This window comes from Sceloporus undulatus, chromosome 6 (genome assembly GCF_019175285.1).
Source record: "Sceloporus undulatus isolate JIND9_A2432 ecotype Alabama chromosome 6, SceUnd_v1.1, whole genome shotgun sequence".
NCBI lineage: Eukaryota > Metazoa > Chordata > Lepidosauria > Squamata > Phrynosomatidae > Sceloporus > Sceloporus undulatus.
Genome location: NC_056527.1, coordinates 82,363,455 through 82,388,822, shown reverse-complemented (window position 1 = coordinate 82,388,822; position 25,368 = coordinate 82,363,455). Strand labels below are relative to the sequence as shown.

Here is a 25,368-nt window from a genome sequence, read left to right as displayed (position 1 = left end):
CTGAACTCCAGTACCTCTCAGTTTAAAAGTCAACTACTCCTTCCCTATCATGATAATTGCTCTCGGCTATGGTTAATTACAAACTTCAAACCTGTTCCCAGCCAGTTTTGCTGCTATGGTTCTGGCTGAGTGCAGAACCAGGTGACAACAGGGAAACTGCATAGGGGTAATAAACTAAAGTATCATCTCCCTTTAGGAGACCAGGGAATCATTGCACCAAGCCATAACTTTGTTAAGCTTTAGGTATGTTAGTATTATCCTCAGTTAAGACAAACAAATGCTAATATCCAGCAATGTGAAATTCAGAAACCTTCATGTTTCCAAATCAAGGCCTTAGCAGCTTATTAATTAGGTGCCTCCAATTTAGGAAGGCAGAACTAAGTGTTAAGAATAACATACAGGGTCTTCAAACCTATGTTTTTGTTTTAACATCACTGTTGAGGGCTGAAGAAATATTTACAAGGGGGAATGAACAAAAGAGGTAACCAACTTTATTTGCTTATCCTTACTCCCTTGTAAATCCTCTCAGGCCATTTTAATTCTCCAGGTTCCAAAATAGCTTGAAAGTTACAGTGGTACCCCGGGTTACGAAAATAATTCGTTCCGCCGCCACGTTCGTAACCCGAAATGCTTCGTAAGCTGAAAAAGCCATAGGCGCTAATGGGGAAAAGCCGCGATTTCGTGCGAAATAGCGCCGAAAAGCACCAAAAAATTTTTCGTAACCCGAAAAAACCTTCGTAACCCGGAACAGTTTTTTCCTATTGATTTTTTTCGTAACCCGGAAATTTCGTAAGGCGGCGCATTCGTATCCCGGGGTACCACTGTATTATTTTTTTGGATTACAACTTTCAAGATCTCCCAGTCACCACAGTCAAAACAGAAACTTTTCTAAGCCCTGCCAAAATACAAAGTAATTCAAGCTAATGGAGAAATGCCCTTGAGAAAGGGAGGTATTTAATGCCCAGGGAGACTTGGCAGGCACAGGAGGTAAGCTGTCACACTTCCAACCTGATTCTTTCCTAGAAAACTCATCTTGTGATCTCAGCAAATAGCATTTCAGAAAATGAGTCTGTATCTAGTCTCATCTGGAAAACTAGTCTACCAAATTTTGGAAACACACATGGTATAGCTTGGCAGTTATTCTTGCCAAATTTAGAAAGGAAGAAAAATGCCCAAGATATTGACTCCTCAATGTCCATTAAGCAACTGTCTCCGTCCTTAAGACATATGTGGTTCCTGTACATTAAAACTGAACACATCTTTAATATGAAAGTACACAAACATACACAGAGCTCAGTGTTCCAGACACAGATTTTTATCTCTAGTTGATGGGGTTAGAAACCCTGAAAGCTACAACTGCCAGGATGATCAGTCTGCTTAAATACCATCCTCTCTAAGTCTCAGTCTAGAAGTACAGGGTTTTGGAATGACCTGGTGGCATGTAAAGCGCACCATTTGCATGTTCAGACTCAAATAGCAATAGAAAAATGATGTGAACTCAGCAAGAATCAATGAGCAATTGTTTCTTTTTTATAGCTACAGAATATTATATGGATATTTCATTGATAATTTTTATTTTTTAGAATAGTGATCGAGAGAGATCTCTTTTAATCAAGTACATAATTTGCATGTCCAGAGGGATCCCTTGTCATTAAAAAATGAAATCCTCCCACTGCACTGAAAATTCATTTTGAGGCTGAACCTGACATGAACTGTGAGGCCTGTGGGAATAGGTCTTTACTAACCCCATGGATAAATGGTGAACATACAGAGCAATTGCCATGCTGGCCAGGGATTCTGGGCAAAAACATTCCAACACATCTTGAATGTACTAGATTTGGAAAGTCTAGCTTTCCCAAAGTTTGGAAACATTTCCCTCTGTGCACTGCACTTCCAAGAATTGAACAGCCCACATAGTCATTAGCCAGTATAAGAGATGTAGTAAAAAACAATAACATCCTTCAGTATTTCCAAGATGTGCTGGTGTTTCCCTCACTACTGAATAGCAACAGCTAACTGAGTTGTTTCTGCAGTTTGGTACTAATAGATTTAAAAACAAAGGTATGTGACCTCTGAACTGCCTTGAACTCTAGCACATCTTTGTTTGGAGGTCAGGCATTGTCTACTTCCCCATGAAAACACAATCTTTTCTAACCATTGCCTGAAGGAATTTTGTTGTTTATTATTCTTTTCTCTTATCATCTGGTTTATTCTCAATGAATTTGAGAATTCTATCCCCCCTCTTCCCACCCTCATCAGCCTTGGAGACAAAGAAAGGTTTCCAAAATGCCTCACCCAATGTTGCAAGACAGAGTATTTAATAATTTAAGGTTTGCTTTCTACAAAAAACAAGAGCCCATAAAAGAGCCCAGTGTGACAATTAAAAAAGAAGAAGATATAAACAAATTGTGGTTGAAGTGAGGTGATGTTTTCAAGGATCCTTGTACCTCAACCTCAGCTCTTCAGAAGAGCCCCTTCCTCCTCATATAAATACCTTACTGAGGAACCCCAACCTCAGTATTAGAGGAGGCTGCCAGTATAGAATGCCATCTTACAGTCCATGGCATCAATTTCCAGCAATCCACCAGTCCAAACATTGAGTCTACCAAACTAGAAAATGAGGCATGTCCTGTTTTCGTCCACATACTGCCTTGGGGCAGTAATAAACCTTCATCCTGTTGCAAAGTGTCCAAATCGCTAGCTTCCCTCGCAGCTGCCACCGCCTTCTCCTCAGCGCTTCCTCTTGCTGTTGCGAAGGACCTTCTTGCGTTTGAGAATCATTTCATAGAGCTTCTCCAGGGCTGGCTGAAGGCCCAGTCCACTGACAGCACTGCAGCCCTGAATGTGGCTGAGCGTTGAGGTGCAGAGTTCATGCAAGCCAAGCAGTTTTTCCACCTCAGCCACTGAGAGTGCCTGGGCCACATCCTGCTTGTTAGCCAACACCAACATAGGAACCCCCTGGTTGTCTGAGGAGCGGACAATCCTGTGTAACTCCACTCGGGCTTCTTCCAGGCGTTCAGCCTCAGCTGAGTCCACCACAAAAACCACTCCATCTGTGCGCCGCATGTAGGATTTCCAGAGTGGGCGCAATTTCTCCTGGCCCCCTACATCCCACACTTGAAAAGTGATGGAGCGAGAGCTGCCCAGCGGCACCCGGATCTTCTCCATGTTGAATCCTTTGGTAGGCGCGCTCTTGACAAACTCCTGGAATTTCAGGCGGTACAGCAGGGAGGTCTTGCCGGCTGAGTCCAGTCCAACTACCACCACGTGCAGAGCCTGTAGATGGGGAAGAAAGGGAGGCACTGGGGCCAACTGGTTCCCCATCGTCCACAGGATTAGTGCTGAACCTTGAAGAGAGTTGGTGGCTGGATTAGCACTGTTCACAGCAGTTGCAACACTGTGGAAAGAAACAGAGATGCAGTTAATACCTGTGCAAACAATGAGTCATTCTAGGTAACTAATTGTACCTAAAGATTTAACATTTTCAGGCATTTTAAAGACAACGAAGTAGGAATATTGGCTGTTTCTTCACTTCACATATTATGCTGAAGTCTATTCTTCAGAGTCAAATAATTCCATAGTTACACTTCTGAAAACTCCCAACTCAGACCTTATTTTTACAGGTACAAAATAAACTCTATTAAAAGAGAGGAATGAGGGATAAACTGGAAAGGGTAGATTATAGTGAAATCCCAGAGAGTCCAATAAGTGTCACATTTTCAGGATTCTGCCTCATTTCAGATCTCCCTTAACCAGACCCTTTCCTTGCCATTTATTTATTTTAAAACACTTATGTGCCACTTTCTTTTATCAGTTTTAGAAGTAGTTCACAGATTAGAAAAGACACAAGGCCATAAACTGTGCAATCAAAATAAATCAAACACAATAACAATAAAGCAGTAGTGCAATGCCAAAAACCACAGAGAGCAATTTAAAGGCCAATCTAAAACAAACGTTTTTCAAAGGCCAATCTAAAACCAACAAGCAAAAGGGTTGATTCATTTCAGACAAGTTGAAAGGAAAGTCTGTGCAGACCCATCTTTTGGAGAATTTCACAAAGTGGCGGACTACTACAGGCAGGGCACAATTGCAACTTGCTCCAAAATGGAATTTGAAACAGAATTTTATTGGAAGATCTTCTATGCTGGGAGGAGGCACTTAAAAAGGTTTATTTCTGGGGGGAAAGATTTCCAGATCTGGCACACCAACCATACAGTACTAACATTTCAGATCACTAATCAAGGAGAAAAGGAGTATTAAAACTCTGGGAGCAGTTCTGTTGCCAAAGATTTCTGAAGATATGTAGTCCCCTCTGAGGGAGAATAATTCCTCTGACAAAGAACTGTCTAAAGTAGTACAGGCTGAATCTCCCTTAGCCAAAATGTTTCAGATCAGAAGTTTTGGATTTTGAATTGAATTTTGGATTTCAGAATATTTTTTTCATAAACATAATGAGGTATCTTGGAGAAGGCACCTAAGTCTAATCATAAAATTCATTTACGTTTTATACACTGTACACCTTATACATAATAATAAAATAAAAGCTTTGTACTGCGACCCTATCATGGGATACTCAGCCTGTAATATCAGCTGCACATGTACTGAAAGACATGCCCAAAGGTACTACCCAATGCACTATTTCGAAAGACAAGAGATGTTGATGCATTCTAAATCATGCTTTCTGCAACAAAAGCTGCTTTTTCGCCTATGGAGATAAATGTCTACCCATTGTGGTTACAGGGGCATAAGGATATTCACATGTGATCAGAAGAATTTTAAACCCTCTCTTCCTTCTTCTGTTCCAGCCTGGCCTGGACCTAGATATTGAAACCTGGGCTGGTCTGCAAACCATTACAGATTTCATAGTTTTTGGTGGGTTTTTCGGGCCATGTTCTAGAAGAGTTTATTCCTGACATTTCGCTGGCATGGAAGTGAGTGGGGGATATACACACACACACACTGTGTGACTCTAGGTTGGGAGGAGTGATTTACATGTTAATCTGTGTATTGTTCTGTTGTTGAATGGAATCGTCAGGAATAAACTCTTCTAGAACATGGCCACATAGCCCGAAAAACCCATAAAAAACTATGGATGCCAGCCATGAAAGCCTTTGATTTCACATTGCATATTTCCTCTCACGTAAGTTCAAATAAAACCCAGTGGAGTTTATTTCTGAGTAACCCTGGATAGGATACCACGGATTGTGGCTCAGATCAAATCTCCCTACCTGGGCTGTTTGTTCCAAAGGTATGTGTGGACTTGTGTGGACTTAAGTTGTAAAATTTGCTCAGAATGGGAAGCATTTCAAATTAACTAATAGATTTAGTACCTGACACTAATAAGCATGGTGCAGGTGCCCTACATACAGGGCTCTTCCTTTCTTCCTTGCTTTGCTACCTTTCCCTTGCAGACAGTCCTTGCTCTGCAGAGAAACAGCAGGATCCAAGAAACACTACTCCTTGGACCCCTTCCTTGATATTCCTATTTGTAGGTTCAAGTCTAGGATCAAATACAGACAGGAATGGCAACTTAGAAGTCACTTCTAAGAAGAAGATTAGGAATGGGATGGACAGTTATAGAAAGAACTAGAAAAACTACCGAAGAGTAAAGCACAAACATTAGAATCATCCAAGCCACCGTTTTCCCCACTGCTATGTATGGATGAGAGAGCTGGAGAGTAAAGGAAGCAGACAGAGGAAAAATCAACTCATTTGAGAGGTGGTGCTGGAGAAGAGTGCTGAGGATCTCACGGACAGGCAAAAAGTCAAACAGATGGTTCTTGGAACAGATCAAGCAAGAGATCTCATTAGAAGCCAAGATAATAAAATTGAGACTGATGGGGAATAAGATGGCTTGGATGATTCTATCTTTTGTGCTTGGTTGTGTAGCTTTACTCTTTAGTAGTTTTTCTAGTTCTTTCATAGTTGTCCTTCCCATTTCCAGTCTTTGGCCATATAATGAGAAGACAGGGATCACTGGAAAAGACAATAATGCTAGGAAAGGTGGAGGGCAGAAGACAGAGAAAAAGACCACATGCCAGCTGAATTGACTCATTCAGGGGGCATATGGGATTAAGATTGCAGGAATTAAGCAGAGAAGTGGAAGATAGTGGTTCTTGGAGGTGTCTCATCCACAGGGTTGCCATGAGTCAAGGTGGACTCGGGGGCAGTTAACAACAGCAAAGGCTCAGTTCTACAAAAGCTCATGCTACCAACTTCTCTCTTTCAGTGAGTCCAGTGGTTGCCAACCTTTTCTATGCCCCATGCGCCTAGGAAATGTTTGCTTAATGTTCACACACACACACCCTACAAAAGGAAAATCACATTTGAAGAGGAAGAAGTTTAGCTTCTAATTTTTGAACCATAAATTGAACCGCATACAATACCATGGGGAAACAAATCTAACTTAAAGGATTTTGAATTTGAACTGACAGCCTCACGTACCATTTATCTGTCTGTCCCTGGTTTCCACTCCACTAATGCATCTGAGTAAGGAGACTGAAGTCTAGGAAAGCTCATGCTGCCAACTTCTTTCTTTCAGTTAGTTTCAAAGGTGCAACTACATCCCTTGATAGCCTTGACTGAAGAGTGGGGTATAAATAAATTATTATTATTATTATTATTATTATTATTATTATTATCATCTCCTCTGTACATATTTTTAAGCCTTTAACTCTGTGCATAAAATGCAAATCTAAATTGAGCAACTTAAGATTCTAATTTATTCAGGAAAAAAATGTAAATAGTCAAATCAATTCCAGTTGTGAACCATTCAATGCTTTCTTTGCTCTTGCTATTCATTCATTCTGGCTCTTTCTTGCTGACTGGGATCCCAAGTTCTGTCTATGGATTCAGGCAAGTCCTAGATTTTGTTTTTATTGATAAAAGAGAACTGAATCCAGATTCACATCCAAATATCTTTGCTGCACCCCTTGATCTCACACTCCCTGAGCAAGGTCTCCAGAAGTCCTCACCACAAAGGAGGAGAAGGCACTGCAAAATGTAGGACATTCAAGGAAAATGGAAGACATTACAAACCAAAGCTAAAAACACTCGTATAAATGCCCATTCCTGCTTCTGAGGTCCAAAACACACTGCAGAAATAATCCAGTTTGAGACCGCTTTAACTGCCTTGGCTCAGTGCTAGGAAATGCTGGGAGTTGTAGTTTATTGTGGCACCACAGCTCTTAGACACAGAAGGCTAAATGTCTCACAGACACTACAGTTCCCATAACTCCCTAGTATCATTGAGCCAGGGCAGTTAAAGTGGTCTCAAACTAGATTATTTCTGCAGTGTGTTTTGGATCTTAGTGCTGCTCAAAATGGAGGACATTTGGAAATTCCTCCTGGACAGAAAGCTGGAAATTGAGGATGCGTCCGGGAAAAGGAGGACACATGGTCACCTTGCTCCTGAGTTGTTCTCAAAGGTGCTGCAAAGATCCCTTTGCAAATTGATTGTCCAAACTAACAGGGCTAGGGATTGGTCCCATTCTCCATAGTTATACCTTCTGCATAGAGATAAGGAAGGAAAGAAATCACTCTGCACATGCTCAAAGACTTCCACTAGCACTACATTCACTTTCCCAAGGGAGGACTTAAATGGAAAGAAACAGCAGGTCTAAGCCTCCAAACAAAACCACTCCCCAGGAGAGCCTTACCTGCATGGAGCTTGCAATGCAGCATACAACCTTCCCCCAAGAACACCCTCTACAACTGCTGCACACGCTGCTCTCACTCTAAAGAACAGGCAGTGGCAGCTTGGGGACGTGGCCACAGCAAGGACCAATCACGACTCGCCTGTAGCACAGGAGGATTCGATGAGGCGGGGCGACGGAGGAGGGGGCGGGGCGTCTGGCCAGGATGCTGTTCCGACTAAGGCTGTGCGCCCCTGGGCCCTAAACCCCCTCGTTTTACGGATGGTTTATAAATGGCTCTGGCTGGCCATGTTGTTGTTGTTGTTGTTGTTGTTGTTGTTATTTAAATATTAAATAATATTAAAAGAAGACTAACCAAACCACATTCTTATACATCACATAAATGACATAAAACATAGATTAACATTCATATATATTTATTCTTATAAAACATAGATTAAAATACTTATATATTTATTCTTATAATGTATAGATTAGCATTTTTATACATCACATAAATCTCATGAAACATAGATTAACATTCATATATTTATTCTTATAAAACATAGATTAACAATGTTATACATGACATTAATTGCATAAAACATAGATTAACATTCACAAAAACATATCCATTCATTCCACATTAATTACTTCTTTATTATCAGTTTATACCATTTTTTTTCTTATCCATATTCTTTCTTTAATAAAGGCTATCTTTCAATGAACATTTTTTCCCTGTTTCCATGTCTATCTTTTTTTAAAGGTAACTTTCTCCAGTATCATTCTCCAGTATGTGCATACTTTTCTGTCTAACGCTGAAAGCACATTCTAATCCCATTTTGTATCTGGCCAAGTTGTTGCGTGCCTTCAAGTCATTCCTGATTTATGGTGATCCTAAGGCAACCCTATCCTGGTGTTTTCTTGGCAAGGTTTGTTCTGAAGGGGGTTTGCCATTGCCATCCTCTGAAGCTGAGAGAGTGTGACTTGCCCAAAGTCACCCAGTGGGTTTCCATGGCCAAGCTGCGATTTGAACCCTGGTCCCTTAGTTTAGTGCTCAAACCACTACACCACACTGTCTGGCAAAGGTCTGCCTAGTTCAGATGCCAAACCTACCAATTTAAAAAGAGAGAATACAGTGTAATTCCTGCATCCCACAAATCTGGTTTCAGCCACAGGCCTCAGATATGGGAAGTGGGAAGGAATGGAACGTTAGACTTACCTGAGATACGTCCCTTTCCATCAGAGAAGGTCTGTGCATCCTAACTATGGGATTTATAAAAGCCACCGAGCATTTAGGGCAGGCCAACTGGCGCGGAGGGCGAAGAAGGAACAATCTGTTGTAACACCCTCCAACCGAAGGCCGCTTTAGCTGATTGGAAGAGGTCCAACTTATAATGCCTGACTAAGGTGGATGGTGACTTCCAGGTGGCCGCTCTGCAGATCTCAGCCAGAGGAGCATTGGTGGTCAGAGCAGCAGATGTCGCCGCTCTCCTCATGGAGTGAGCAGTGATGCCCTGAGGAGGAGTGAGGTTTAGGGTTTTGTAACATGCAACGATGCACTGTTTAATCCACCTCGCTAATGTGGATAAGGACACCTTTTCCCCCTTGGAATTAGGCCAAAAGGATATGAAAAGGGCCCCCGACTTCCTGAAGGTCAAGGTTCTCTTGAGGTAAATCTTGATGGCCCTCCGAACATCCAGAGTGAGCCATATCTTCTCCAAGTCCTTTGAAGGGCGTGGGCAGAAAGAGGGTAGTATGATGTCCTGGGATGAGTGGAACGTAGAGTTCACCTTAGGGATGAAGGTTGGGTCTGGTCTGAGAAGGATGGAATCAGCTCTGACCAGTTCCTTGCGAGACCCGCCGGGCCGACATGAGCGCTGTAAGAATCAGTGTTTTCCAGGTGAGGAACTTTAGGGGAAACCTCTCTCAGAGGTTCAAAGGGATGGATGGTTAGCGCTTTGAGAACCTTGTGTAGGTCCCAGGAAGGGAAACAGTGTCTGGTTGGTGGTGATTTGTTGGCTACCCCCTTCAGCAGCCTGCGAATGTCGGGGTGGTGGGAGATCTTGGCCGCCTCGTCGTATGGTAGGATACAGGTTATGGCCACCACCTGACGCTCGACTGTCTTAAGGACTGGAGCATGGCTTTGGTGCGACTTCTGGACTCTTAGGATGCATGCATCATTGAAACACCATATCTCCACTGTGACTCAAAGCAGCTTTATTTTGGCTGTCTGCAATAGGCCTGAGATTCTTGGGTGGCTCCGCCCATGGGGGGCGGGGCCCAGCCCCTGCTTTTTTTGTCTGTCTTCTCTGCCTATCAGGAGCTGAAGTGGGTGGAGCCATAGTTAGGATGCCCGGCCCCTTCTCTGATGGGAAATAAATAGGAGCATGCCTCAGAGCATGTGCAGAGTTCCTTTTATTCCGCCTCTTCGTTGCAACCGCTCTGCCACAGCTCACATTCAAGAGTAAGACTTTGTTGCCTGTTGTATATTGTTTTTATGGAAGTTTTATGTGCATTGTGATATTACAGTATTTTGATCTTTGCAATGGCCATTGGCCAAAAGCAATCAAGAAAGATTACAAATACAGTATTTGGGCCTGGGATGCAGATTGTAAACTCTTTTAAAGAAAGAAGCTGAAAATGTTGGTTGCTAAAGGTGCTTGGAAGTGGAAAATCTAGTTTGCAAGGGAGCAGGGACCAGGGTCTGTTTTGTTTTAAACGCTAAAGGTGCTTGGAAGGGGAAATCTAGTTTGCAAGGGAGCAGGGAACCCGAGGCTGTTTTGTTTTAAACACTAAAGGTGCTTGGAAGTGGAAAATGGAGTTTGCAAGTGGTACTAGAGACTGCTTTTGGTTCAGTGCTAATGTTCTGTGGGCTTTTATTTCCAATGAATGATATCCATTGTTCGTTTGGAGTTGGACATTCTAGTATTGTCATTATGATTCTTCACATGGTCCACCTTTCATAACTACACTTCTCAAGAACCTTCACACAGACACATATTAAAACATTATATGCTAACAAATTACACACACAAGTACAGTAACATCCAAAATCTACCAGCAGTGATGCCTTTATAGCACCAACCAAAATGCACAAAATATATGATGCAAGCTTTCAAAGCTCCACTGACTTCTTCATCAGGCAAAAGTGTTAAAAATCCAATAGAAGAAAGAAAGAAAAAAATGATGGTGTTGGAGTCATAGGCCTATACTTTGTCAAGATATTGTTAGTTGTTCTTAGTGTAGATGACAGAGACAGATGGATAGCTATGTAGACAGAGGCCATTCCTCCTTTTTTGCTATGACAGAGACAACCTGGATCTTAAAGGAGGTTTCTTTTTGTGCTGCTAATGGAGATTAAAGTTTATTTTCTGGACTTTACAGCTCCTTGTCTCCAGTGGGAGGAAAAGGGCCCTTCCTGGTGCGATACATCATGGCACCATTTTGGCCTTCTAGGCCTTTTTTTTGGGGGGGGGGGAGGAAAGGGCCCTTTCTTACTTAAAAGCATTAATTTTTTGAGGATGATGATGATGAGAGAGTGTGACTTTCCAAAGTGTATTTTTAATGCTTTAAGCTAAGACAAGTCTGCCGTGTGTTGTGGCAACGATGGTGATGATATTGGTACCTTGACAAAGTACACACTTCTGAGAAGTACAGTTGGTGTGAGAAACCTGAAACCGAGGGCCAATCCACATCCACTTCTTGTTAAACCACTTTGATATGTTAAATATGCATAGCCATGTTAAACCATGTTAAGTGTTAAACCCAAAGGGTTTGGTTATTGAATAAGCCTCTGATATATGCAAGAGTCCGTGTTAAATGAAGCCATGTCAAATGTCCAAATGTGCTGTTGTGTGTTTTGGGGGTGTTTGGCCAGAAAGGGAAGTACATTTCTGCCGTCTGTCTAGGAATAATGCCAAAATGTCCTCCATTTTGAGCATGCCCAAAAAACATGCGTTTATATTAATGCTTTTTTTTAAATCCTTTTTTATTGTAGATTGTCTTCACATACGTAAAACATAATATATCGTACACAGTTTTCTCATCAGACACTGTTATTATTTCCCATAATCCCTTCTTTTCTTTATCTCGTAGATTTAAATTCGTAGTGACTTCTTAAACACACTTCCTTTCCCATTGTTGACTGGAATTCCCTCTACCTCTATTACCTTTTCCATCTTCTTAATATTATCCTGTGACTCTACTATCCTTAAAAATAAAACTCTCAATAGTTTCCTCCCACACTATAAATTTGCTTATATTACATGTTACTATTCTATATTTGAGGGAGTTCTTCTTCTATACACAGTACTCTTAGATTTCTCCCTCTTAAGTATCAACCAATTACATCAATGAACATAAAACAATAGGATTTCTCCATAAAGTAATATGCGTTATTGTTTGTACTTAGAATCCAAATCCACCTTAAGCTTATCCTTTCATCTATCAAGCTTGTTACATTCACATACCATCCTATTATAGCAGTAATATATATTATATACATAAACTTATAATATCACAATATTGAATCCATGAATTATATTAATGCTTTTTAAAAATTATTACATTTTTTTCATGTGTCCTCCATTTAAAAAATGTCCTACATTTGGGGCTAAATTTTGTCCTACATTTGTCCCGGTTTGGTGGTTGACAGTTATGCCAACCCTACTCTTGGGGCTCTTTTGAATTGAAGCATAAAACACTGTCCTGTAGTAGATTCTTCCTGCAGATTAATCTTACTACAATTACAAGTGAGTAACATGTCCATCTCTTTTTTCTAGTAGGAAGCTGCAATGGCTTTCCAGAGCATAAACCCAGACAAAAAGTCCACACTTGAAGACTGCCATGTGACCCATGAACAACTCTGCGGGATGCCCAAAAAACGTGCTCCACTCTTTCCAAATCAGACAAGAGGGAAAAAACCTTCATAATGATTTAAACCTCCGAGTAAGCAACATTTATTTTCTTGGATTAAAACCGAATTAAGCATTACTGATTAGAATTTTTGTGTCCTAAGACAATTTAAAGGGAGTCCTATACTCTCTTTTTAAAACTGAAATATTTAATGAAATTGGGAAGAATCTGGAGTTATTGTGAAGAACACTGTCTTGTATGGAAGGATGATTTAAAAACACTGCTTGTCTTTCTCCAGACAAACGAGAGGATCACATCTGTCAATAAATTCGAAGAAACAGGGGTCAAATATTTGACAGATATTGACGAAGAAGAGAATGCCTTAACCCAGATATGCTGTTTGCCTACACTTTTCAATATCCGCACACCTATCCCCCAAAAAGCTATAAACAGACACTGTGCAATTAATTAATTAAGTGTGCCCAACCAGCGCCTGAACCTCAGCTGTCTCCTTGTCCCGACTCTCAGGCCTGACTAGACACCTTCCTCTAATAGTCTGAACTCTACCAACTCCTGGAGGGTGAAGACCAGCCATCTCTGTTCACCCAGGTGGTGATACCAGGCTGTCTTTCCACGCCTTATTAAAGATTCTCCTTGTCTTTAGATGAAGGAGCGTACATGGCATGCAGTGGAGGTTAACAACTTTTCTCTTAATGTGGCGGTGGAAAATCTATTTCTTTGGGAGACTCGCCATGACATTGCGAGTCTCCCAACATTCCATGATACATTATCATAAATTAATTAAAGTAAAATGTTATTATTCCATCTCCTATTCAGGAAGTCATAGAAGGGTTTCCAGTCTTTCTTTATGGACTCTTCATTTTTCTCCTGTAACCAACATGTCATTCTGTCCATTTCCGCCATCATCAGAACCTTCATTAGCCATTTATCCATGGATGGTATTTGATTTGATTTCCAATAAGTAGCATAGTTAATTCTAGCACAAGTGAGTAAATAAAACAAAAGTTTACCATATTGAGTTGAATTTAAAAAACACAACAACAACAATCTTGCAACATGGCGGCAGCACAGTAGGGAATGAGGTTTTATCTGGGGGTTTTAAGTTCCTAATTTGCGAGTTTTATTTTATATCACCTAGCTTTATCAAGCTCTGCTTTGTTTTATTTTATTTTAACTTATCCTCTGTTCAGTGGATTTTTTTCTGGTGCAGAAAAGGCCAATGCAATTTTAGGCTGCATCAATAAAAGTATAGTGTCTAGATCAAGGGAAGTAATAGTGCCACTGTATTCTGCTTTGGTCAGGCCCCACCTGGAATATTGTGTCCAGTTCTGGGCACCACAATTTAAAAAGGATGTTGAAAATTGGAGCGTGTCCAAAGGAGGGCGACTAAAATGGTGAAGGGTCTGGAAACCATGCCCTTTGAGGAACGACTTAGGAGCTGGTGATGTTTAGCCTGGAGAAGAGAAGGTTAAGAGGTGATATGATAGATCTGTTTAAATATTTGAAGGGATGTCATGTTGAGGAGGGAGCAAGCTTGTTTTCTGCTGCTCCAAAGACTAGGACCCGGAACAATGGATGCAAGCTCCAGGGAAAGAGATTCCACCTCAACATTAGGAGGAACTTCCTGACAGTGAGGGCTGTCTGGCAGTGGAACACATTCCCTTGGAATGTAGTGGAGTCTCCTTCCTTGGAGGTCTTTAAGCAGAGGCTGGATGGCCATCTGTCGGGGATGCTTTGATTTGGATTTCCTGCATGGCAGGGGGGTGGACTGGATGGCCCTTGTGGTCTCTTCCAACTCTACAATTCTATGATTCTATGATTTACACCCAAGCAGACTGGCATCCTGAGTGGAAAAGACAGTAACAACCCTGGGATGACCTGCACCCCTTCAGCAGCTGCTATTCTGTCCCATTTGATAAATTCACATCAGTCCAGGATAATTCTCCTGAAGTCTCTGGAGGTGGTTCTCATTCCATGATATTTAAAATATTACAGCAGAGTTTTGGATGTGTGTTTGAAGTGAGTAAAATTCTGCTGGAAAAAAATCTTCCCTCTGTCCTGATTAGACCATTAACATGCCAAAGTTTTGCTTCATTCAACCATGATTGTTTAGGCCCACTTTATTCCTACCCTGTTCATGCTCCTAATCACAGAAGCATCAACATCTCATCTCCGAGAGACAGAAAACATGAGCATCTTGATTCTCCTCCAGCTTTGCCATCACGCTATACCAACTAGCTTGAGAGTCCAGCCATACTGCAGAGGGAGAAGTGAAGGGACTGTGAAGGGCAGAGCGACTTGAAGTCCTTTGTCTGGTAATGCCTGCCATTTCAATGGAACAGAGACCCCCAACATAGTCACCTACAAGGGAAAAGTAAACAAGATCCACTGATCTATTGTTTTATACAAAAGATGTGAATGAACTAAGCAAGTTTATTCAGCCAGTTGTATCAAATGATTCACTGCTAGCAAATCACTGAGGGTTAGGGCAAAAGAAATGCTCAAAATGATTTCAAAAATATCCTCTGCTTTATAGATCTTAGGGGGGGGGGGGGGGGGGGAAAAAAAAGTCCCCAGCTGCTCTGGGGGAAAAGTCTGGGTCTCATAGATCACAAATGCCTCCTTAAGAATTATGATGGCACCAATCTAACAGCAACTTACACCAAGGTCGATAGGAAACTGCTTTTTCCTGTATGTTCCTTTCCATATGTTCTGCTCAGTAGCTAAGACTTTGGTCTGTATTCCTCAGCCATTTGAGGCTCAGGTGGGTAGCAATAAGGAGCAGGCCCTTTTTAGTATGGTCACTGTTACCACCATAACCTGTGGCATGACCTCTCAAGGGAGATTCACCATGTTCTAAGACTTTAGCATTTTGTATGACTGCTCAAACTTATCTTCCTTCTGTCAGAACTGTGTCAGTTTTGTGGGCTTTACGAGCTTCTGTTTCTGCTAAATGTGGTTTATTATGTAGTTGGGTCTACTACAAGCATGGCTGCAGCTACTTGATGGCTGCAGGCTGCTTTGCATTTCTTTGTGCAAAAAATAACCCAGTGTCACCAGATCTTAAGCCAGGCTATTTCCAAAACTCTTGCCTATTTTACCACTTACTTGAGTGCTGGCAGATGGGACAGGCGACGAAAGCTTCAACAAGTTGCCTTCTGGTCAGGTGAAGAAGATAGCGTATACCTTTGCTTCCTTTGAAGTGTACCTGGGAGAATACAGGTAGTAAAATATGAGGAGCAGTGTGAAGATACCAAAGCAGAGGCAAAGGGTTCATCTTTTGATGGAGTACAGCATTGGCTTGTTCAACAATGAGCCTTGCCAGGTTTGGCCAAAGTTGAAGGCCAGCCTAACAATGCTCTGAAGTTTTCTCTCGTGCTGGGTCTGCCTAGCTAAGAAGGCCATTGAAAGGCTCAATGTTCACCCTTGCATACACCCTGAAAAAGCAAGCATTGCACTACAACTTTCCCTGCAACTGCTGACCACAACCACATAGTGGTTGGGTCTGGCAGAGGGCTAAGAAAAACTTTCCATTATCTTCCTTGCAGGGGATTTCTCTTTTAAATCCTCTCAATGTCATTAAATAAAAATATAAAAGTCCTCAGTTCTAACAGTTCTTTTTAAATCCCCCCCCCCCGGACATCAAATATTCAAAGAAAGGTTTAAAGCTTAATTTAAAAAAATGACGTAGCATCCCTCAGCTCCAAATATATTGAGGTACAATGCTCATAATCCGTGCGTAAGCATGGGAGTTGTAGTCTAATGCACCAGGATTCCAGGAGCAGTGATGGCTGAATTAAAGGAAAACAGAATAGCACTTTGGAGCTTTATATGCTGTCTCAGAATAAAAATCATTTATTTGGAGGCACATCCAAGGTGATACCTCCTCTTGTTGCTATACAAAGCCACATCTGCACTTGACAGAACCATTAGAAAGACTACATGCTCAAAGCTCAGAAGGAGAATTCATTTGGATTAGTTTCACCATACCAAGTGCTGTCGCTGGTATTTTCCTTTTGGACCCTCTACGGCTTTGATTCGTAAATGGCCTCTCTATTAATGCTCAGCCACTTTCCAAGTGCCAGAAGCCTCTCCTGAAAGACTGGAGCAATCAGCCCTTCTTTCGTGGGAAGGTAGTTGCCCCCATAACTCACAGTTTGCACAAGTTCCTGTATGAAGGCATAAAACAGAACATGAGAGCGCCCCAACTCAGGAACAGAAAGACTAGTTCTGAAAGAGAATCATAAAACTGGAAGAGACTGTGTGTTTTGAGTTAACTCTTTTAGACTATAAAAATAATGCACTTTGACACCACTTCAGCTGGTATGGCTCCATCCAATAAATGCAGTTCCCAGGAACCTCTAGCACTGAGCCAGGGCATTAAAGCGGTCTGAAAGTGGATTATTTCTGCAGTGGGTTTAGGACCCTCCTTCCTGGTTCCCATACTTCTTGGAAGAGCTGGGCCCACAATTGGCAATGCTGGGTTTAGGAGAGAGTCTCCCTGGTTGCTCTAGCGCGCCTTGAGAAGAGGCCAAGACTGAGAGCAGTGCCTGTCCTTTGCTGCCCCCTGCTGGCGGTGCTCCGGTAAGCGCAGGCCAGAGCCCCAGGCGTCCTCTCCAGTTGCTGGGCATCAGGGGCTGCATTGTGAGGCTGGGCAGGGCTCCTTCCCTCCGGTGGCCAGCGAAATGGCCGGAGCCTACCATTGGGAAGCCCGCCGCAGGCAAATGGTGATGGATCGCCGTCTGAGGCTGATGCAGGTGGCTTTAGGGCAGCTTTGGGTGGCTGGGAAAGTCCTTAGGGCAACATGCAAGGAAGGGAGTATTAGCAAGAGAGGCAGAGGAGATGGAGGGAGGGGTGGCCAGACCTTTTTTGGCCCTACTTTTCCAGGACGCGTCCTACATTCCAACCTTCTGCCCAGGAGGACAGAAGGCTGGCATTCCGTCCAGTGCTATGCAATTCTGCTGGATCTGTCGTTTGTTGGGGCACCATAAAAACAAAACAAAGCAAAACAGACAACCCCAAAACATGTTTTAAGAAATGGCTTCCAATACCAAATGTTTTGTGTTGAGATTGCATGGCTTATACTATTTCACAGTTGTTTTACTGTTTTAACTATGTTGCTTTTAACCTATGTTTTAAGCTTGGTATTCATGATTGATTATTTTGATTATTGGTATTTTATTGATTACTGGTGTTTTATTGGTTGCATGTATAGCGCTGTGTAAATCTACAGCGCTATGTAAATAAAGTATAATAATAATAATTAATAATTATTTATTTATATCCCGCCTCTCCATCAGGATCGAGGCGGCTTACAATAAAATTAAAAATGCAACAATATAGAATAAAACACTTCACCCATTCTAACATTTTATATACTCTTTCCAACATTTCATGTATGAAAACTGCGATGTATGTTCTCCATTTTGACTAAGGAGCATGATTTTGCATGTACATGAGTGCTTTTAGCCTTGATTTGGTCCCATCCTCCTTTTCCTTCGACTGTCCTCCTTTTTACTGTGCCTTGTCTTCTATTGTGGTTAGGAGGACCTCTGAGCACAGGGCACCCAAAGGGTGTTAAGGAGCTTCTCAGTCATACCCTGAGCTCCTTTGGGCTGCCAGCCAAATGGTTTGACTCCGGAGAGTCAGGGACCGATGATGATGATGATGGCATCCAATTGGTTTGGTCCTGGGGAGCCAGGGACCAGCAAGGACTGAAGTCAAGGCAGCCAGTAACAACTTCTCTTCAGGGGAATGAAGAGACAAAGGCCAGGTGAATGGCTCTGAGACGGTTTGTCCGCAGCCAAAGAGCGTCTCTAGCCATGGTGAGGAAGGCAAGCCGGTGGCCATTCTATACATCTCTCTCAGAGATAAGAGGTGGAAATCGCGCCAGTGAAGTGGGCGCCGTTTTAAAAATTTCACTCAGGAATAACAGGGCTTTGCCAAGTGCGCCAGTAAGGCGGGCATGATTTGAAAACATTTCCTCAAGAGAAAAGGCGGGGAAAGTTCTGCCAAGCACAGCAATTCCCTCAGAAAGGGAAAGGGCCTTGCCAATGTGAAGGCGAGACTGTTGTTCAAGCAACTTCACCTCGGGATTTAAATTCACATTTAAGAATATGATTATCTTGTAAAACATAGCATTTGCTTTAAAATATGATCAACGATGTTAAAAAATTAACACCCAAACGCAGATTGATGCTGTCAAACTGAGTTTTAAAGTCTGACAGGAAAACGAATCTCTGAAGAGTCCCTAGATGCTGCTTGTGCGGTGGACAAAAGGAACTGAGGGTTTAGGCTAATGAAGGCAGTTGGAGAGCGGAAGGGGCAACTGCCCAAACACCTTCAATATTTCCAAGGAGGTTCCAGTGTGTGAATTCGCAGAGACCATGAAGATGAAAAAATGTGTATGCCCAAGCCCCATTGAAAAAATGGGGTGCATGAATAATAATACTGTAATAATAATAAAATTTATTTATATCCCGCCTCTCTACAAAGCAATCGGGACAGCTTACCAAGTTAAAATATACAATCCGAACCCTCAACCCACCCACCCCTTGAAATAGAATTAAACAGTGTGGTACAGTATTAAAAACATAAAAACATTACTTAAAAAAGACAGTACAATAATAACTGTGGTGAAGTTAGGGTTCAGCAGTTAGATTTTCCTTCCAATGGCCGGAGCACTATTCAGGAAAGGCCTGCCGGAAGAGATCCGTCTTTATAGCTTTTTAAAAGCTATTTAGGGTGGTAATATGACGGATCTTGTCCGGCAGGCCATTCCATAATCTGGGAGCAACATCTGAAAAGGTCCTCTGGGAGATCGAGGACAGCCTTGTTTTACAAAGTTGTAACAGGTTTTCCCCCGAGGATCTAAGTGTGCGGGGAGGATTATATGGAAGGAGGCAGTCCCGAAGATAGGTTGGACCCAAGCCATTGAGGGCATGTGGCATGGTGTGGCATGTGTGCCATGGGCATGTGTGCCATTGTTTTTCCTGCCGCGCAGCTTCAGCATAAGCTGAAAGCTGCGTATGGCACACCCACATATGGCACGGGTGCACTGTGCTACATTGAGTGAAGAAGAAGACAAGAAAAGGGAAGCATCTAACCCAGTGATGCCCAAACTTCGCTTTTCCAGGCATTTTGAACTTCAGCTCCCTGAAGCCTTAGCTGTCTTCACCAATAATCAGGAATTCTGGGAGCTAAAGTCTAAAACTTCTTGAGGATCAAATGTGAAGTTGAAGGCTTTCATGGCCAGCATCCATAGTTTTTTGTGGATTTTTCAGGCTATGTGGCCATATTCTAGAAGAGTTTATTCCTGACGTTTCACCAGCATCTGTGGCTGGCATCTTCTCTGAAGATTTACTTTTCACGTAGCTCGAAAACCCCACAAAAAATCTTGAGGATCAAAGTTTGGGAATCACTGATCTAACCCATAGTCTCTCTATGCTCTTGGTGGTTGCAGTGGAAACTGACATGTCGGTTTTCCCTCCTTATAATCTCTGCATAATTGGTAAAGCAACCCACCCACCAAAGCAAAGCAAAGATGAAAGTAGAAGGAGAACCGTTTTCTCATGAGCCGCAGAGCAATGATGAGCAATCTGGCACTTCCAAAATGGAAAGAAGTGAAGGGAGGGATCCAAGAAGAGACCCCAGGGGACAGGCCAGGAATGACATAGGACTGGTGTGGAGCAGAAGGAAGAGTGAATACCTGGAATATGTTAAAATGGCATTGGCTGGGCAAAGCTAGCTTTGTAATTTTCATGGCTGTGTTTTTGTGGTACGCAGGCAAGAGGACCCTCTGAAGGAATGCAGCGTATGGAAGTTCCCAAAGAGCCACCCCCCAGCCAGATGGCCCAGAAACCCCCACCCCCACATGGTAAGAACACCATCATCCAAGGGAATGTCCATAGAAGAGAAAGGAGTATTCAGGGGATTGTATTGCTCTAGCAGGGAGCCCTGCTCATGCTTCCTCAAGCCTTGGGAATCTAATGTCTGGGGAATCCAACTAACAGTTCATCCTGCCCTATTCTGATTGCTCAAGCTTTGCTTGCAACTATTGCTTAGAGAAGACACTTACCAAATCACCAGAGATGGCATTTCTAGGGACTTGGGATAATTAATTTGTACTTATGCTGAAGTGAGACTTAATTTGAGCCTGAATGTAGTCCAGTGAAGGTTACTGTTGAACTGCAGCTTCCAGCAGTCTTAGCCAGCATAGCCAATGGTCTGGAATGCTGGGAGTTGCCACCGAAGAATATATTCTTACCGCTGATTTAATCCCTGGAGCTGTTTTTGCACACGATGTACCAATGGAATAGATTATCCATAAATCTACCCTACTTGGCATAGCCAACATTAAAGTAAGATGACAGTTGGTGTCCAACAACATCTGGAGGCCTTTGTGATAAACAGGGAGCCTTGTCTTGTCTGTGAAGGCAGAGGGCATTTTACATTCACCACTAATTGCCCACAACCAGTTCAGCTCTAATGGTCCAAAGTACACTGCAGAAATAATCCAGTTTGAGACCGATTTAACTGCCCTGGCTCAATGCTAGGGAATTCTGGGAACTGTAGTGCTTGTGAGACATTCAGCCTTCTCTGTCAGAGGGCTCCGGTGCCACAATAAATTCCAGTTCCTAGGATTTCTGAAGCTCCATGCAGATCAGAATCTCAGTGCTTCTCCTTTGAGGAATTAACTGCTAAAAGTCAATAGTTTGAGGTGGGGTTTAAACAGCGAAAATCACGTGAAAATCATGCCATCATGATTAACATTTTCACATGATGTCATGATTAAAGTGCCATTATCCTGGGAATAAACAGACAATAAACAGCAACAAATCATTCATGGGATTTCCCCGTGAATGATCTGTTGCTGTTTTTGCCTGTTTATTCCTGAGGATAATGGCACTTTAATCATGACGTTGTGTGAAAATGTTAATCATGATTTTCATTCGATTTTTGCTGTGATTTTCCCGTGTGATAAAGTCCATTGTAAGAAGTGACCTGCACAACACCAAAATCCACTCCATTTTAAAGAGTATTTCAGATTGCTACAAAGTGTAGTGACCATACTGATGGTCCACTTTGTAGCTAGATCCGTTTTTAGTATATTATAAGCAGAGCTCAGGAAATTTGCTTTTTTGAATTGCTCCTCTCAGAACACTCTGGCCAAGTACATTTTCCAAGCTTTAATCAATAAGACAATTAGAAAGGGAAATGACTCTTACATTGTGATAATCAATGAGCTAATGACTAAGTAGAGGAATCAGAAAGCCATTTATTTTATGTACTGGTTAAGTACATATCTGTCTGTACCAACACAGAAATGTATTTGGGATGTATGAGTAAGCTGTTTTGTGGGTGCTATTCAACACATTCTCAAAGGAGAGACTTACACAGTGCCAATATGTTAGTCAACATCTGAACAGTTTGTCCATAATTTTAGGATCCTAAGGTCAGAACTTAGGCTTCTTTTTACTTTAAAGCAAACTTGACTTCCCCATAGAAGACAAAGTATTAACAAATACTCATCCACAACTCAACACCTCCACATTCACTGGTGCTTGGTGGATGAAATATTAATGCACTGCAGTTAGTTGAAAACTGGGTGTAGGATGTCTGGTACAGTAGCCTTCTTTAAGAAGATGGGTCATGTTTCAAGGAAGTATTGTAATGTAAAACAGGGCTTCAGTGGCACTTCCACAAATAATTCTGTTTAGGTTTTTCCATGTTGTCTGAGCCCTGAGGGGACTCCAAAGGACAGGCCTTAGCAGTTTAGTAAACTTTTTTTTTTTAAGTCACCAGAAGAGACTGGTATGGCTCCAGTGGTTATGGTGGCATGGAAAATGGCAATAATAATAATAATAATAATAATAATAATAATAATAATAATAATTTCCCATTACCACTGATGCCAAGGAGGCTGTGGTAGTACTGAATCATTGTTGTCTGGATGCAGTAAGCACATTTACCCAGCTTTGGCTGGTGTGTCAGCTATTCACTTTCTTAGGAAAGCCAAATCTGACCACAGTAGTAGTAGTAGTAGTAGTAATAATAATAATAATAATAATAGTTCATGCCTTAGTTAACTCCTGATTAGACTACTGTAATCTGCTCTATGTGGGGCTGCCCTTGAAAAGTCTTTGGAAGCTGCGGTTAGTGCAAAACACAGCAGCAAGACTGCTCTCAGGTGTGCATTTTAAATGTAACACCAGTCTTGTAAGAACTACACTGGCTTCTAATTTGCTTCTGAACTCAATTCAAAGTGCTGATGTTGATCTACAAAGCCTTAAATGACTTGGGTCCAAGATACCCAAAAGGTTGCCTCCTCCCATGTGAGCCTGCCAGAAATTTGAGATCTCCAAGGGAGGCCCTGTTGCATGTCCCAGTAACTCATACATGTAACAACGCTTTCCCTGTAAATATTCTTTGATTGTGGAACTCCCTACCCAAGAAAGTTAGGCTGACCCCATCTCTTTTAAGCTTCTGGTGGGCAGCCAAAACAGTGTTAGTCTGCATGGCATGCAAAGTTTCAAATTGCTATTTTAACTGTTTTAAAACTGGAGTCTACGATTTAATTTTTTTTTGAAGTTTTAATGTATTTTAAGATTTTTTAAATGTTTGTATTGTTTTAATTGTTTTATGTTTGTTCAGTGCCTCAGGGGCCCATGTGGGTTGGGAGGCAGTACAGAAATACTTTAAATAAATAAACAAATAATCAACATGTGGTACATAGGAAGCAGAGCTAAGAGAGAGGAGGACAAGTCCTGGAAACTAGTTCTACTAGCTAAGTCAATTTCAGATCTTGAAAAGTTAACTTTGTTGACTACAATGCCCAGACGATTACAACTGGGGGATTCTGGGAGTTGTCAAAAAGTAACTTTTCTTAACTCAGAACAATTGAATGGTCACACCAGAGCAATCGCAGCTTATACTGATGGCATGGTGAATCCACTCCACATTTTACTCTGGACTTTAAAGGAGTTCTCCAAGGTTGCTGAACCTTATTCATAAATAGGGTCATAATCATGGGGTGCTCTTTTAAAGCTAGCAAAAAACATGGTGTGGATTCCCTGCCCAACTGACATGGGATCCAAAGGGGGGAAAGGTAGACACATCAGGGGCTACATAAAAACATAAATATAAATACAAAATTAAAAGGATAACACATAATTGTATAGTGGAAAATACATATTATATCATTTTAATCTTTGCACACTGAGGAAGGCCCCTGGAACATATATAGGCTAAAACGTGATGAGTATTTTTCCAAAATAAACCATCCATTCACTAAGCAGCCCTGTGGATTCTTTTGAGTGCTCTCCAGTGTTTGTCATTTCCTCTGACAAGGAAGCCACCAGTTTCCAATACATCACAGCCTCAAATTCTACTGATAGTAAGAATTTACACTTTACACTTGACTCTCATCTTATAATTTCTTGCAGAAGTGAAGGATGACCCTTGCCCATGCAACACAGACCATGTACTGAAGCACAGTGGCAAACTGTTGAAAAGATACACGGTAAGTCAGGAGATGAGCTGGAGAGAAAGAACAAATGCTTCTTCATGGCATGTGGGGAGGGCACCTTGTTCCAGTGCAGCCAGCTGTGAAGCAGTAAAGTCCCTTGTCATCTGCATTGTCCTTCCTCCTCTCTTAAGGTTTGTAGCAGGGCTGTGCAATGTGTAGTCCTCCAGATGTTCTTGGCTACAAGTTCCAACAGCCATAGATAGATAGATAGATCAATAGAGTGGGATGGTGGGAATTGTAATCCAACAACTTTTGGAGCAGTTTCATGTGCCTCATCTCTGGTTTTTGATGACTTTTAACAATGCCTTCCCAGCTAACTGCCTCTCCTGGAGCTTTTGGCTTCTTCTTCCAAACATTGAGGCAAGGCAGACCCCAACTAGTCAGAATAGTGGAAGCGCATTTGAAAGCAGTGAAGGAAATTGAGGGACAGATCTGATCATCATAGATAAGTTATTTCTCTTTACCAGAAATATCTGACTTTCACAGATTTGGGCCCTTTCACACTACACAATAACGATGTGCTATGATTCCATGTTAAGTGCCATGGTTCTGGCTTAGGGATACTGGGGTTTGCAGTTTAGGGAGTTTAGAACCCAGAGAGTTCTAGTGCCTCAGTAAACTCTAGCAAGCTCTGGAATTCTATATGATGCAGCAATGCCAGTTAAAGTGGAACCATAGTGTTACCATTGTGGACTGTGAAAGGGCTTCATGATGTAGGACATTGTGTTTAGTAAAGGGGCATCTCCAGAGGTGTGGGGAAGAGAGAAAAGAGACTGCAATACTGTGGTATAGATTTTCACTCTTAAGGAAGAGGTAAGCTGTTGCAGCAAAATTCGATGGAGTACTGAAAGATTATGCCAATTTAAACTTAGTAGTTTTTAAGGTACCACAGAACTCTGTGGTATAGACATTGCTATTATTGAAATTATATTTAAATATTGGAAACAATTTTTTTCTGCTACCATCAGTATAAATATCAAGCTCCCGTCATTTATTATCTAAATTATTACAACTCCTTTATTAATGCATTTTACCTAATATTGCTCTCTTGTTCAGTACAAAGTACATTTCTAGAAACCCAAGATCCTTTACAATACCAATGGTTTCCTTGTTCTCTTATAGACCACAGAGTATATTCAACAATGGTAACCCATGAAGTAGCTAATAGTAGCAGGAAGAGATTCTCTTTTCTGGCTCTGAATTGGAGGACAAAATGTTGCTGACATCGGTGGTGCAAGACCCTTGCCAGAGCGAATGGTGAAGAGTTAATGACTCCATGCATGGGAAACCTGCCCTAGCTTGCAATAAAAAACTCTTCCCAGTCGCAAA

At 41.8% G+C, this 25,368-nt stretch overlaps 2 protein-coding genes and 1 long non-coding RNA gene across 7 annotated transcripts; 1 reads left to right on the top strand and 2 right to left on the bottom strand.

Moving 5' to 3' along the window:
• Positions 1-1,297: 1,297 nt before the first annotated feature.
• ARL4D (ADP ribosylation factor like GTPase 4D) lies at positions 1,298-7,736 on the bottom strand. Of its 2 annotated transcripts, XM_042475151.1 has the most exons (3): positions 7,659-7,706; positions 6,445-6,581; positions 1,298-3,397 (listed from the first exon to the last, which is right to left on the bottom strand). In XM_042475151.1, the coding sequence occupies exon 3, from the start codon at positions 3,322-3,324 to the stop codon at positions 2,731-2,733; it is 594 nt and encodes a 197-aa protein (XP_042331085.1). In that variant the 5' UTR covers positions 3,325-3,397; positions 6,445-6,581; positions 7,659-7,706; the 3' UTR covers positions 1,298-2,730. The 2 variants fall into 2 exon arrangements, with proteins under 2 accessions (XP_042331085.1, XP_042331084.1); XM_042475150.1 differs by lacking the exon at positions 6,445-6,581 and having other exon boundaries at positions 7,659-7,736.
• Positions 7,737-9,991: 2,255 nt separating this feature from the next.
• CCDC200 (coiled-coil domain containing 200) lies at positions 9,992-25,368 on the top strand. Of its 4 annotated transcripts, XM_042475152.1 has the most exons (5): positions 9,992-10,101; positions 12,419-12,584; positions 20,298-20,388; positions 23,957-24,033; positions 25,162-25,368. In XM_042475152.1, exons 2-5 carry the CDS (start codon positions 12,492-12,494, stop codon positions 25,186-25,188), a joined length of 288 nt encoding a protein of 95 aa, XP_042331086.1. In that variant the 5' UTR covers positions 9,992-10,101; positions 12,419-12,491; the 3' UTR covers positions 25,189-25,368. The 4 variants fall into 4 exon arrangements, with proteins under 4 accessions (XP_042331086.1, XP_042331090.1, XP_042331087.1 ...); XM_042475156.1 differs by lacking the exons at positions 9,992-10,101; positions 12,419-12,584 and adding an exon at positions 17,121-17,239; XM_042475153.1 differs by lacking the exons at positions 9,992-10,101; positions 12,419-12,584 and adding an exon at positions 17,121-17,269.
• LOC121934564 lies at positions 14,371-16,684 on the bottom strand. Its single transcript, XR_006104640.1, has 3 exons — positions 16,503-16,684; positions 15,621-15,720; positions 14,371-14,873 (listed from the first exon to the last, which is right to left on the bottom strand). It is a non-coding gene; the product is annotated as an uncharacterized LOC121934564 (long non-coding RNA).

Excerpts from the sequence above, each read along its gene's own strand:
- ARL4D (XM_042475150.1), bottom strand. The coding sequence starts at position 3,324 with ATGGGGAACCAGTTGGCCCCAGTGCCTCCCTTTCTTCCCCATCTACAG.
- CCDC200 (XM_042475152.1), top strand. The coding sequence starts at position 12,492 with ATGAACAACTCTGCGGGATGCCCAAAAAACGTGCTCCACTCTTTCCAA. Across the intron at positions 12,585-20,297 it reads ATAATGATTTAAACCTCCGA|GCAAGAGGACCCTCTGAAGG; the intron begins GTAAGCAACATT and ends TGTGGTACGCAG. Across the intron at positions 20,389-23,956 it reads GAAACCCCCACCCCCACATG|AAGTGAAGGATGACCCTTGC; the intron begins GTAAGAACACCA and ends AATTTCTTGCAG.